Here is a 13,428-nt window from a genome sequence, read left to right as displayed (position 1 = left end):
GTGAGCGAGATGACGTATGTGACACGTTGTCTACCAGGGAGCTCGTCAGAAGTCAGCACCCAGGGCTTTTATTGGGGTTCAGGCCCATGGGCACCCACCCTCTGCCTGACTCATACCAGAACTCTAGACCCCAGAGGGAAAGCAAGTATTCAGCACAAGCTGTGTTATTTGTATGAAGAGCTTATGCCCAGTGAGGCCCTCTGATCCCACGGTGGTGGGACCCACCCACAGTTCATGTTCCCAGGCCTCAGCCAAGGGCCCACCTTGTGAACTGGCCTAAGGATGACTGTCCTGGGCCTGTGACCCCAACTACCTCTTTCTGCGGCCTCCTTGGCAGTGAGGTTAGATTTGATGTTATGGTCAGAGTTTCTCCATGCTGTAATTAATGGTTTTCCCCTTGCAACTAGTAAGCCATCTCTAGGGGGAGTGGGGGGTCACTTTAAGACCACAGGATTAGGGGTACCTGGGTGGTTCAGTGGTTGAGTGTCTGCCTTTGGCTCAGGGCATGATCCCGAGGTCCTAGGATTGGGAGGCATGATCCCGAGGTCCTGGGATCGAGTCCTGAATTGGGCTCCCCGCGGGGAGCCTGGTTCTCCCTTTGCCTGTGTCTCTGCCTCTCTCTGTGTCTCTCATGAATAAATAAATAAAATCTTACAAAAAAAAAAAAAAATAGACCACAGGATTTTCCTGCTCCTCATCCAGCATTCCCACTTCGCTTGGGCACCAGCGATGATTCTTCTGAACCAGTCTTTCCTGAGGGCTGTGACCAGCACTCCAGACCATCAGTGGTGCTCTGCTCTGAAAGCCTCATGGGTTTCTGTCCCATTTAATGCTTTGCCATCAGTTCTATCCTTACCTGTGATGCTCAGGTCGTAAGAGTCACTTCAGACTGGCCCCTGGGTCCTTTTCAGGGACTTCTCAACTTTCAGGCACAACGAGGTATCCTAGGCTCTGGTACCTCTGCTGCCCTTGTCCTGGGGTCTGCCCTTCATTCCCAGAGCCCGGGTGCCCCTGGCGCTGTGGGCGTGTCAGCGCTGCTGGGCCTCTGGTTGACAGAGGTGGGAAGGTGTGGGTCTTAGAGACCAAGGGTTGCCACTGATGCCTCTGGTTTGAACCTCACCCCACAGGCTGTCTGTTGCGTGGTCCCATTCCGTGTTTGCATCTGCCCTATCTCTGCACAGCGTCACGCAGGTGCCTCCTTGCTCTGTCCTCCACACACATAGTCATGGTTTCAGCTCCTGAGCTGCAGCCAGAGGTGTCCGGAGACCTCGGCCTGCAGTCGCCATGCACCCGCATCATGGTCCGAGCTCCCACCTGGCTGGCGAGGCCGCCCTCCTTTTCATGGTTTGCCTCTTGCTCTCTTGTGGTTATTTCTCTGTGGGATTATCAGTAGCAAGTTACTGAGCTCTAGACAAAACTTTCTGTGTTTTTTATTGGGACCATGTTAAGCTTATAAATTACCATTTGCAGATACAATATCTTGATGGTGTGGAGATGTTCCGACCCAGGACGAGGGATGTCTTTTCTATTTGTATGAGTCCTCTTCTTTGCCCTTCAGAAGTGTTTTGCGCTTTTCTTGATTGCAGATTTTGCATGTTTCTGGTTAAATTTATTTCTAGGCATTTTACTTTTCTGTTGCTAAAGTACATGGGGTTTTCTGTCTCATGGTACCTTCTAGCTGGCTAGTGTATATGGGAAGGCTGTTGATTTTTTTCATGTTAGCCTTGCCAGTTCTCTTACTGTGTGAATTCGTTCTATCACTGGTTCCCTAGGCCCCAGAGTCTAGAGCTCTCCTACATGTCTCGTCATATCATCTGTTTCTCAGTTTTTAGGCCTCTAATAATTTCCTCTGAACTTGTTGTTAAATAGTAGTAGAGACAGTGGGCCTGGTCACCTTGTTCCTGACTTCTGTGGGGGTGCCTGCAGTGTGTGCCCGGTTGGAAGGGTGCTGGCTGTAGGGCCGAGGAAATGTGCATGAGCTTGAAGGGGGTTCTATCCCTTCCTGTTTCCTCAAGGATCTTTATTAGGAATACATTCTTGAATTTTGTTCGGAAAGGCTTTTTCAGATTTGGTGGAGATAATCACATGGATTTTTTCTACTTAAATTTACTGATATGTTGAAATATATTAATGGGTTTCTTATTATTGAACCATACTTGCATTCCTGGTATAAAAACCGCTTGGTGAAAGTATTATTTTTATAAAGTGATAATGGTGTCTGTTCACCTAATTTAGGAATTTTTTTTTTTTTGCATCTATGGTCACAAGTGATTGGTCTATAACTTTTTTAATATTTTCTGTCTTACACGTAAGTATCAATATTATATTTGCTTCCTAATAATTTGGAAGTTTTCATTTATTTTCTATTTTTGAGACAATTTATATGGCACCAGAACAGTTTAGTCTCTAAGATTTGATGGAATTCTCCTGTGAAACCATCTGGGCCTGGTATGTTCTTATAGGACAGTTCCTTGATCATGTTCTGTGTCCCTTTCACAGAGGTAGGTCTTTTGCAGCCATTTGACAATTTTGATAAAACTATATTTTTCATAGTAATTATACATTTCAGTTAGGTTATAAAAATTTCATTGAGGTGTGCAAAGTGGTCTTTTTTTGGACTTTTAACATATGCTCTTGTGGCAATTATTATTTCTTTGTATGTTTGTATTTTCCCCCTTTTCTACTTGGTTAAATTAGCTATTTGTAGTTTGTGGATTCTTTCTAACCAGAGAACCAGCGTTTTCATTTCTGACATACCACTAGTCTGTTTTCTACTTTATTAATTTTTGCTTTCATTTTTATTTCCTTCCTTTTGTTTTCTTATGGTTTACTTTGTTCTTTTTCTAGTTTCTTTCTTTCTTTCTTTCTTTCTTTCTTTCTTTCTTTCTTTCTTTCTTTCGAGTTGGGAATGCATTTATTTTTATTTTAAATTTAAATGATACAGGGATCCCTGGGTGGCGCAGCGGTTTGGCGCCTGCCTTTGGCCCAGGGCGTGATCCTGGAGACCCGGGATCGAATCCCACGTCAGGCTCCCGGTGCATGGAACCTGCTTCTCCCTCTGCCTGTGACTCTGCCTCTCTCTCTCTCTCTCTCTCTGTGACTATCATAAATAAATAAAAATTAAAAAAAAATAAATAAATTTAAATGATACAGATCTTTAGAGATAGGAATTTAAATCCCAATAGTCAGTCATTTTTCATAAATTCTCTGTTTTTTGGCAGCCCTGGTGGCGCAGCAGTTTAGCACTGCCTGCAGCCCAGGGTGTGATCCTGGAGACCTGGGATCGAGTCCCACATCGGGCTTCCTGCATGGAGCTTGCCTCTCCCTCTGCCTGTGTCTCTGCCTCTCTCTCTCTCTCTCTCTCTCTGAATGAATAAATAAATAAATCTTTTAAAAAAAATAAATTCTCTGTTTTTAGTTTGTATTGGCTCTTTCACTCAACAGTTTAACATGAAGTTAATTTCCAGAAAAAAATTCTTTAATTTTTTTACTTTAAATTTTCTAATTTAATCGCATTGTGATTAGGATGTTTATAATTCTGCTTTATGAATTATTTACTTTTTCTCTGTGATCTAATAAATGATCAGTTTTTGTGGATGTTCCATGTGTGTTTGAGAATGTATTTTCTCTGCTTTTTAGATTGTAATGCTAAATATAGATCCCTAAGAGCTGTCTTACTGATTTAATGTTTAGGTCATTTATATTATTTTTGTTATTTTTTTATTGGTTTTGTCCACTTGACCTGCTTGTGGCTAACAGCGGTGTGTTAGAGTCTTCGGTTACTGGTGTGTTTCTGTTTCTCCTGCTTGCATCATCTGTGGTTTGTGTTTTATGTAGATGGTTCATGCATCATTTAGTGCATAGGTATTTGTGACTATTACAGTTTCTATGGCATGAAATACGTCATTTTAAAAAATGGTTTGTGAGTAAAGTTGATCATGTGTAGGAAGACCATGTCTGCCTGAAGGTAATAATTGGTTTTCTCCTGTATTTTCTCTTAATAGTTTTATAATTTGTGTTTTATATTTGAATCTGTAGAGCTTCAAGTTTTTTTGTGTGTGTACAGCAGGAGGTGTGGAGGTTTAGGGTCTAACTTTACAGTCTTAACTAAGTAGCACATTGGCCTAACATCATTTCATAATTGTCTGTCTCTTTTCCACGTATTGAAGACGTCACCTTTATTTTAAACCAGTGGTCATGTGTGTGCAATATTGTGTTGATCGTCATCTATTCTGTGCCAGGACCAGACTGTTAATTATTACATTTTTATAACGTGTATTGATAATCTGCTCTTTTAAAGTAAATCCTTTGTCAAGTATACATTTTTTCTTCCATATAAATTGTAGAATCAGATTGTTAGTTGTACAAATTTTATTTTCCAAAAATGACTGTATCCACATATTCCATCTCCCATGCTCTTCTGTATGTGGCAGTGACATTCTTCCATTGAAAGGCCGGGTCTGTGTTTCCTCTAGTTGACTCTGAAGTGGCCCTCTGACTGGGAGGAGAGGCACTCTGACTTTTGAGACTAAGTCATAAAAGGTAATACACCTTCTCTGGGATCCTCTTGGGATGCATGCTCTCAGAGCCCAGCCACCATTCTTTGAGGAAGTCAAGGGCCCACATGGGGAGGCCACCTGGAGGTGTGCAGCCCCGGTCCCAGCAGATTCTGGCCAACAGGCTAGCATCTGGCAGCAGACATGTGATGGGCTTCTTGTTCCAGCCTTCATGCGGCACACTGGGTGGGGCAGGCAAGCTATGAACCTGGTCTTGCCGAGGTTGTAGATTGGTGGCAGAACGAATGTTCTGGACTGCTGCATGTTGTCATGCTTTGTTACAAAGCCATACGGAACGGGAAGAGCAGTTGAAAAGAGAAAAGGAAACCAGGGAGGTATTTTGGTTGGGATTGCTTTGAATAAGTTGCAGATTCATTTGGGGAGAATTTTAATCACAAATCTTTGCATGTGGGACCATGGTTTTTGTTTCTCCATTCTTTATGCCTTTTTGATACCCTTAGTAATGTGTGCTGATGTTTTTCTTAGAAGTCTTGGATTTTTATTGCCAGATACACTTTTTGTGGACATTATGAACGGAGGGGTTCCCCCCTCCCTTAAAATTACATTTTCTAATAGGGATCCTGTGTTTTGTTGTTGTTGTTTTGCTTTGTTTTTGATCATTATCTATTAAGGGAAGTTTTCTAGAACAAGTAGATAATGTTTAGGATTTTAGAATTAAAAGTAGAACCCCTGTACGTTAGTAGTTGCTTTTGGGTTTCTAGCACGCATCTTCAACATCACCTCCTCCCTTCATATGGTGCTGGGCCACCGCCCACCTTTGCGCAGGCCTGCTGGTCCCATGCTTGTTACAGACCTGACAGTACGTTGTTACTGTTTCTGCTTTAAACAGTTATGTGGTAGAAATTAGACGTAGGAAGTATGTCTCTTAGCTACCACTTCAGGGCTCCTCTTTCCTTTGCTATAGGGCAGGTCCATGGTGAGACTTCTTTCAGTTCTATGCAGCTGAGGAGGCCTTTATTTTCGCAAAATTTTTTGCTGGATGAGAATTCTAGAACTGACAGTTCTTTATTTGTTCCCAGCATGTAAGAGACTTGGCTCCAAGGTCTTGGTTTACATTGTGACCGATGAGTCTTTCATTCTTGTCGTTGTTATTTTGTATCTAGTGTATCTTTTTTTCCCCCCTTCCATGGTTAAAGGTTTTTTTTCTTTGTCACTGGTTTTACACTGATTATGGTGTGCCCTGGTGTAGTTTTCTTTGTGTATCTTGTGCTTGTGCTGTGGGTTTGTAATTTTGACTTAGATTTGGAACATTTTTGGTTGTTATTCCTTCAGATACTTGTTGTGTTCCTCTCTTCTCCTCTGAGGACTCCAGTCACTCACATATCAGGTCCTGGAACACCGACAGCTCAATGACACTGTGTTGGTGGCTTCTCAGTCTTTCTGTTTCATTTGGATGATTTCTGCTTCTGTGTCTTCACATTACCTAGTCGTTCTTCTGTGGTGTCTAAATTGCTCTTAATCCCTCCCATCCAGTGTATTTTGCAGTTGAGATGTGGTTTTCATCTCCAGAAGATCCATAAGGGTCTCTACCTTTTTAAAATATCCTCCATGTCTCTGCTTAACATCGGTTTTTCCTCTTGGAATCTTCCTGAACACGTGGAATGTGGTCACAATATGTTTTTTAATGGTTTTGTCTACTAATTCAGTTATCTGTGTTATTACTGAGTCTCTTCTGTTGATTGATTTTTCTACTTGTTATAGACCACACATTCTTCTTTGACTGCTTGGCAATTTTTTATGGGCTGCCATGCATCGTGAATTTTATCTTCTTGAGTGCTTACATCCTAGAAATTTTCTTGAGCTTTGTGTCATTAAATTCCTAGAGTGTGATCGTCTCAGGTGTGGCCCTTGTGACCTGTGGGTCTGGAATAGAGGTCAGTCAGGCACTGATTCTCTCCTCCTTCCCGAGTTCTACACCTAGTGGATCTGAAGGTTCCCAGCCCCATCTGTGGGAGCAGGCCCTCATCCCAGCCCTGTGAGGCAGCTGAGTCCTGTCTGGAGGGGTCTCTCCCTGGCTCTGAGTCGCTCTTACACTTGTGTGCTGGTCAGCCTCCTGCTGAGCACTTGAGGGGCCCCCTGACCTCTGGCCTCCTGTGAAGTCAGCTGTCCTTGCCTCCCAGGGCACTGTGCCTGCTGTTGGCTCTATGCAGGGTGCCTGGCATACAGGACCTCAGTGCCCCTCGTGGTGCCGCAGGCTGGGAACTTCCAGCAGTCATTCAGCTCCCTGCCTCTTCGTTTTGTCTGGAGGTCATCCTGTGTATTGATGTCAGGATGCACCCGCTGATTTCTGATTTGGGGAGGGTAGTACTTTCCTATTGGTATTGATTTTCATGCTCACATTGTCCCAGATTTGGCTTCTAAGACCTTTGGACATGTCCTTATTTTCTGAGCTCTCCCTAACACAGGGTATGCCAGGGTTGTCCCGTCCTTTCCCTGCCTGAGCCCAGGGGTCAGCCGGTTCCCAGCGAGCACTGAGCGCTGGATCGTCTTGGTGGGAAACTGTATTTAGAAACCAAGCCCCGGAGCTAGACGTGTCTCTGGAGCCTTTGCAGTGGGCCCAGCTGGGAAGTACATGTATGTGTGCCTCTGTGTGCACATACACGTGTGCATGTGTATACACAGTCCGATTCCAGCCCTGCACCACACGGCAGTTCTTTCTTTTCCATGTCCGTAACTCCTTCTCCGGCATGGAGAGGCCAGGCGCTCACTGTGCTCCGGAGGTTTGCTTATTTGAATAACTGCTGTTAGGGAGTATCCTGCCACTGCTGTCCTGCTCCTCTGCACCGCCCCCCCCCAGCATGGTGCCCCCTCCCTGCCCTAGGGCTGATGCTCCACATTGGATCACTTCCCTTCTCCCCTTAGCTGATCCACAACCCTAGATTAAGTCACCCCAACAGGGAGCCCCTCTTTGCCCTTCTCGGTCTCTGACACCTCCTGCCAGCCCTATGGTCCTTCATCCTCTCACTTGGGCTTCCATATCTTGTGCTGTGTTACACTTCTTGCCCTTTGTGCCTCTGGCGCCCAGGCAGGGCCACTCCCCACCTTGGTGCCCTCCTCATCCCTGACCGTGGGCACCTTCCCCACCTTCCTTGACTTTGTTTCCTGGAGACATCCTTAACTTTACTGGCTCAGCTTGGGCTCTTCTTTTGAACAGTCAGCGGGTCTTTTTAGTGGTTTGCTCACTGTTGCAAGTGAGGGCTAGACTACATACCACTTACTTCACCAGAACTGTGGGGACACAGCCAGGTCTCTGCTGCAACCAGAGCATCCCAAGAGGGGGCGATTGTGTTCCCTCAGGGGGTGTGGGAGTGCCTCCCTGGTTTGGAGAGCTGGGAGCCAGGGCTGGGGGTGCTGGCGTGGGGAGAGGGTGCCTGGCACTGGCCCTGGGGTGGCCTTCCCGTGCTTCTTGGCTCTTCCCGCTCCCTGTCCTGCACCCTGAGGTTTGATTTTAAAGACGTTGGGGTCTGTGGCCTTTGGTTTCACTCTGCAGGCATGATGCTTGTGGGCTCCTAGAGCCCAGCAGGGCGCTGGCATTGCGAGGCAGAAGCATCCAGCCCTAAGAGCTGCCTTTCCGTGGAGGCTGTAGTCTTCACGAGATGGTTTTCCTCGTTTTTTTTTTTTTTTTTCCAGCAGAAGATCTTTCCAGTTTGTATTTGTTTTTAATTTAAACTGAGGACACAGTGGGTTTAAAAATCACACTAAAAATGAAAAGTACTCACTTCAGTACTCACTTTCACTTACCAATTAAACCAAAGAGGAACTGGGTACAGAAATTGGGATTTCTCATTCATAGATTGATCCCGTTAGCATATTTGAGAGAGACTAAAAAATCCAGATAAAATATGGGCACGATAACAAGGAATCTTTCTATTAAAGAAAAGGGGGGGGGATACATATTTAAACAGTAGCTATATAGTATAGTTTGTGAAAGTTTTTAATTGCCTGATTTGGATATGAATTAAGGGTCTTGGCTTAAGATTTTCACTCCAAGTCTGATAAGTAGATTTATAGAGTGTAAGGGTGATCATCAACAGTTACCAAAGGCAAGGAAATGTTCTGTGTTCCCACTTTTTTCTGGATGAGCTGAGGCAGGCTCACGGGCTTTTGTGCAGGCTGGTGTTTGGGACTCTGGGTCAGACGCAGCAATGATTTTCTCTTTTTTTTAGGACCAAGATGATTCTCCTTTCGGTCTTTCTGAATGAGAACAGCCTTCAAGAAGCCCTAGATTGGGGATGCCTGGGTGGCTCAGCAGAACATCTCTCTGCCTTTGGCCCAGGGCGTGATCCTGGGGTCCTGGGATCAAGTCCCACATCAGGCTCCCTGCGAGGAGCTTGCTTTTCCTTCTGCCTATGTCTGCTTCTCTGTGTCTCTCATGAATGAATAAATAAAATCTTTAAAAAAAAACAACCCTAGATTGTCATCTTGGGCTTAGGTCCGAGGCTGCCTTGCACCTGCTGTGGCCTGCAAGTGGCATTCAGGTCAGAGTGGTTCTAGGGGCAGGCAAGGAGTTGGGGAGCCATGAAGGACACTGCTCGAAGGCAGCCTAGGTGTCCTGCAGATGTGAGGCCTCTGGGCCGCGAGACCTGGGTGGGAGGAGCCGCTTCGACATGAGGCAGGTGGCAGGTGGGATTATGCAGTTTGTGGGCACGAGGCCTTTGGCAGAGCCAACCTGAGTTTTTAAAGTCCCAGCTTACCCAGTGGCCTGTGTTGCTGTGGGTAGGTCTGCCTCAGTCTCTTCCTCTGAGATGTTAGGACCGTCTCCTGTCATCAGGGAAGGTGGGCATGGGGCCTTGCGTGCAGTGTCACAGCTCCCAGCGAGGCCGCGCTGTGGCCGATGTAGCTGTTAGTGGACATCTCGTGCTGTTGCACTGAAGGGTGTTGATGAACTTTGCTTCACAGTGACTTATTTGTTTTTAGGATACGGAAGTGTACAAAGCTACGGTAAAAGACGACCTTACCAAGTGGCAGAATGTTCTGAAAGCTCATAGCTCTGTGGACTGGCTGATAGTGGTAGTTGAAAACGATGCCAAGAAAAAAAACAAAACCAACATCCTTCCCCGAACTTCTATTGTGGACAAAATAAGGAATGATTTTTGTAATAAACAGAGTGACAGGTAAGTATATCTTGAATTTTACCCCATTGGCTGACCCCCGGGTGATAGAGATTACTAGGAATAGCCCAGGTCACCGCCTCCCGGCCTCCCAGGTACACTGGCTGGAATGCTGGAAGTTGTAACTACGGCGGGAGAGGCCACACCGGGGTCCCTTTGGAGGATCCCCTAGCGTGTTAGTGCAGCCGGGGCTTTGGGAAGTGTTGTCCTCGTGGACAGCAGGGTTCCCTGCATGCACTTAGTGAGGGCGCCCTGTGTTTCATTTACCTTCGTATCTATCAAGAGTTCCTCGGCACCAAGATTCTAAAATGCTGACTTAATCTTCAGAATCTGTAGAAGGGAACCTCGAGGGTCTAGTGTTGGCATCCCTGCACGGACTCTACTTTCCCCTTGCTTCTCTCTGTCTGGCCCTGTTCTGTCTCCTGGGGGGGGGGGGGGCAGCTTGCCTCCCTTCTCTGCTGTGAGGCCTAGCTGGGCAGGCCGGCCTACCTCCTGGTGCCCAGTGGTGGTGTGCTCGGTGCCTTAACTCCCCCCAGGTCCTGGGGTCTGGTGCTGGGCGTGGTCCCACGGGGACACAGGGCACTGCTTCACATCCACGTCGCCACACCCATGGCACCCCGGCGGTCAGTGCTCAGAGCATGACGAGAGATTGGAGCCGGGGGCTCGGCTACTGAGCTAAAGGTACTGAGGTGCTGGGGATGGGCTCCGGCGGAAGGCCCGGGTATGTGGCCGGGAGCATGACTGACACTGTCCTGTGCTGTTCTCATTCTGAGACCACATCCTGTGTCGGGGCCACCCAGTAAGTTGACAGTTCTTCAACTTAACTGTGGGCTTCCTTTTAATGTTCCACATGGTTCTGGACACAGAGTAATATTCAAGCTTACTTTACTTATAGTTTGAAATAAATGTTAGACTGTGGAGCTTATGGTTCATCTTAGAGAAATTTCATGGCATCTGGACTTGTGGGACTTTTTCCTAAGGCCTGTTGTTCGTAAGTTACTTAGCCTGAAGGAATCAGCTTCGCATTTCAACAAGATGCCCCTTGACTGAGTGTCCTTCCTGTGTGGTTCGGGAATACTGCACACTTGTTCTGGAAAGGAGGCGGAGCAGCCGCCAAGAGGCTCTGGGGTTCCTCGGGAGGGTCGGGGGGTGGGCAGCACGGGGTAGCGAAAGGGGTGGGGAGTGGTGACTGGCGGCCAGACCTAATGGCCTCTTGGTCTCATTTCAGTGTGATTTTATTAAGTACATAACCTGGGACTAATGGGGCATATTAGTCTAAACCTGTGACATGTTTGAAGTGTAAGATTTTTTTCAAAGTGCCTGTTGATTCCTTTTAAGTCTATAATTTTATCTGACAGCTTAAAGTGTGTTCCTGCTGAGTCCATTGAAACCTAGCTTGTTTGTAATGAGTCATTCTTTATCCATACACATAAAATCTAACTAAAATTTTTAACATTTCCTCTCAGTATATAAACATGCCTTCCAGCATTTAGATTTTCATTAATTTGCAAGCTCCCTTTAACAAATCTGTACTTTATTTTTTAAAGAGCGGGGTCAGGGGATCCCTGGGTGGCGCAGCGGTTTGGCGCCTGCCTTTGGCCCAGGGCGCGATCCTGGGGACCCGGGATCGAGTCCCACATCGGGCTCCCGGTGCATGGAGCCTGCTTCTCCCTCTGCCTGTGTCTCTGCCTCTCTCTCTCTCTCTCTGTGACTATCATAAAAAAAAAAAAAAAAAAAGAGCGGGGTCAGATTTATATATATATGAGTTTGATAACATCCGTATCAGCAATTGTTTTATTAGCTGGTGTGATTTCTGGCCTTTGGAAATGATGGTGCACTTGGCCATGGGGAGGCTTACTGGTTTAATTTTAACCTTGTATGTAATTTGTGATTATAAACATTGCATGTTCATGGTAGGGTTGTAAGAAGAAGGTAATGAGTAAAATGAAAATAGATCTTAGCTCTTAGTATTTGGTATGTATGTTTCAAACTTTTTCTCTTTATGTGCCCACAAAGAACACGTGTGTGTGCACACAGTATACCATGCACAATGTTTTATACTTGCTTTTTTGCCCTTAATATGTTATAAAAATGTTTCCATGAGCAATAGGTGTATTTCTCCGCCATTACTGCCAGTGAGTGTGTAACACTCCCTAGTGGTGATGTGTACTAGGTCTTTATCCAGTCCTCTGCTGGATGGACGCGTTACCACTTAGGGTGAACAGCATTGGAAACCTCTTTCGAGCTTGGATGTTCTGTACGTCCTTAATTATTTCCTTAGGGTACATCCCTAAGAGGAAAATTGTGTGGCCAAAGGTTCTGTGCAATTTTCAGGCTGTTGGTGAGTATTGCTGTCGGAGGGCTGCCCAGCGAGCTGCCGGTGCTAGTGGTGGCCCGTGACGGGTGGGGCCGGGCCCCTGCCTGTGGCTGCCCTGGGCACAGTGCCGCCCATGCTTGGGGGGGACCCTTCTCCACACTAGCGCCCCCTAGTCTGAGCAGCTGTTTTGGGCTCTCCCTTCCGAGTGAACCATCCAAACTTAATGCGAATTTCTGAAGCATGGTTCTTTTTTGTTAGATATATGTATAAAAAGATCTAGAAACAGTGGAAGTTGCAGGGCATAAGAAGGGCTAGAGGACTTAAAGCACATGGGGTCTGCTGGGTAAGCACCGGGTCACGGGACACAGAAGGTCTCAGGACGCTTCCTCTCCCTTGCACCCCTGTGGCTTCAGGGGAGAGTTCTGTGTCTGGGCCGGAATGAGTGGCGGTGATGTACAACCTGGAGGACAGCTTAGGGATAAACGGCCCGCCGATAGGTTCCAGCAGCTCCTGGAGTGAATCAATGCATGTTAGTCCTTTGGGGCGCTGGGAGAGAGCTGGTGGGACCCCTTTGTTTTCAGGGGAAGAAATAGCACCAGGGGGCGGAATGTCTGGAGTTGAAGCCAGTTACCGGTTTTTAAATCTTCTCGGTACTCATTGTTCACCTGGTGGATCATCTGGACCATGGGCGGCTGCACATTTTTTGTCCACCAATTTGTAATTCCAGAGATTTGGCTCTTCCTCCAAAGGGTATAATGGGGCACAGAGACTTAGAATCTGTCCAGCTTGCTGCTTGCTAGTAATCAAGGCAACATATTTACTGAGGAGAAATATTGAAGCTCCAGTATTTTAAAATTATTTGAGTTCTTATTAAATAATTTTCTTTGTAAATTATTATTACTGAGGATAAAGAAATCCAGCTCTTCCAGTCTCTTAGATGGACATGTTGCCTTTTCCAAATCCATTGGAAACTTGGAATTTTATGCCTTTGATATTTCCATACCATAGTATGGATAGTCTTTACTTTTTTTTTTCTTTTCTTTTTTCTCTATTCTATTCTATTCTATTTTAAGTAGGCTCCATACCCAACATGGGGCTCAAACTCAGCCCTGAGTTCAAGAGTCACGTGCTCTACTGACTGAGCCGGGCAGCTGCCCCACAGATACTCTTTTTGTAGTGACATTGTATCATATCTATGTGTTAAGCCACATTCTTGAAGCTTTTATTATTTTTTTAAAGATTATTTACTTATTCATGAGAGACACAGAGAGGCAGAGACACAGGCAGAGGGAGAAGCAGGCTCCATGCAGGGAGCCCGAAAAGGGCCTCGATCCGGGTCTCCAGGATCACACCCTGGGCTGAAGGTGGCACTAAACCGCTGAGCCACCCGGGCTGCCCTCTTTAAGCTTTTATTTATGAATTA

General features: G+C 46.0%; 1 protein-coding gene across 3 annotated transcripts in view; it reads left to right on the top strand.

The window, feature by feature from the left end:
- The window catches only part of TRAPPC10 (trafficking protein particle complex subunit 10), an 86,556-nt gene that overhangs the window by 25,108 nt on the left and 48,020 nt on the right, over positions 1 to 13,428 (top strand). For all 3 annotated transcript variants that reach the window (XM_041735133.1, XM_041735131.1, XM_041735130.1), the window contains one exon: positions 9,495 to 9,691. Coding sequence is in view for 2 of the 3 variants with exons in the window: in XM_041735131.1 (XP_041591065.1) it covers positions 9,495 to 9,691 (197 nt within the window). In the remaining variant the exon portion in view is untranslated. The remainder of the gene's footprint in view (positions 1 to 9,494; positions 9,692 to 13,428) is intronic.

Source organism: Vulpes lagopus, chromosome 20 (genome assembly GCF_018345385.1).
Source record: "Vulpes lagopus strain Blue_001 chromosome 20, ASM1834538v1, whole genome shotgun sequence".
NCBI classification, from domain to species: domain Eukaryota; kingdom Metazoa; phylum Chordata; class Mammalia; order Carnivora; family Canidae; genus Vulpes; species Vulpes lagopus.
This window is presented reverse-complemented; position numbering and strand designations above follow the sequence as displayed.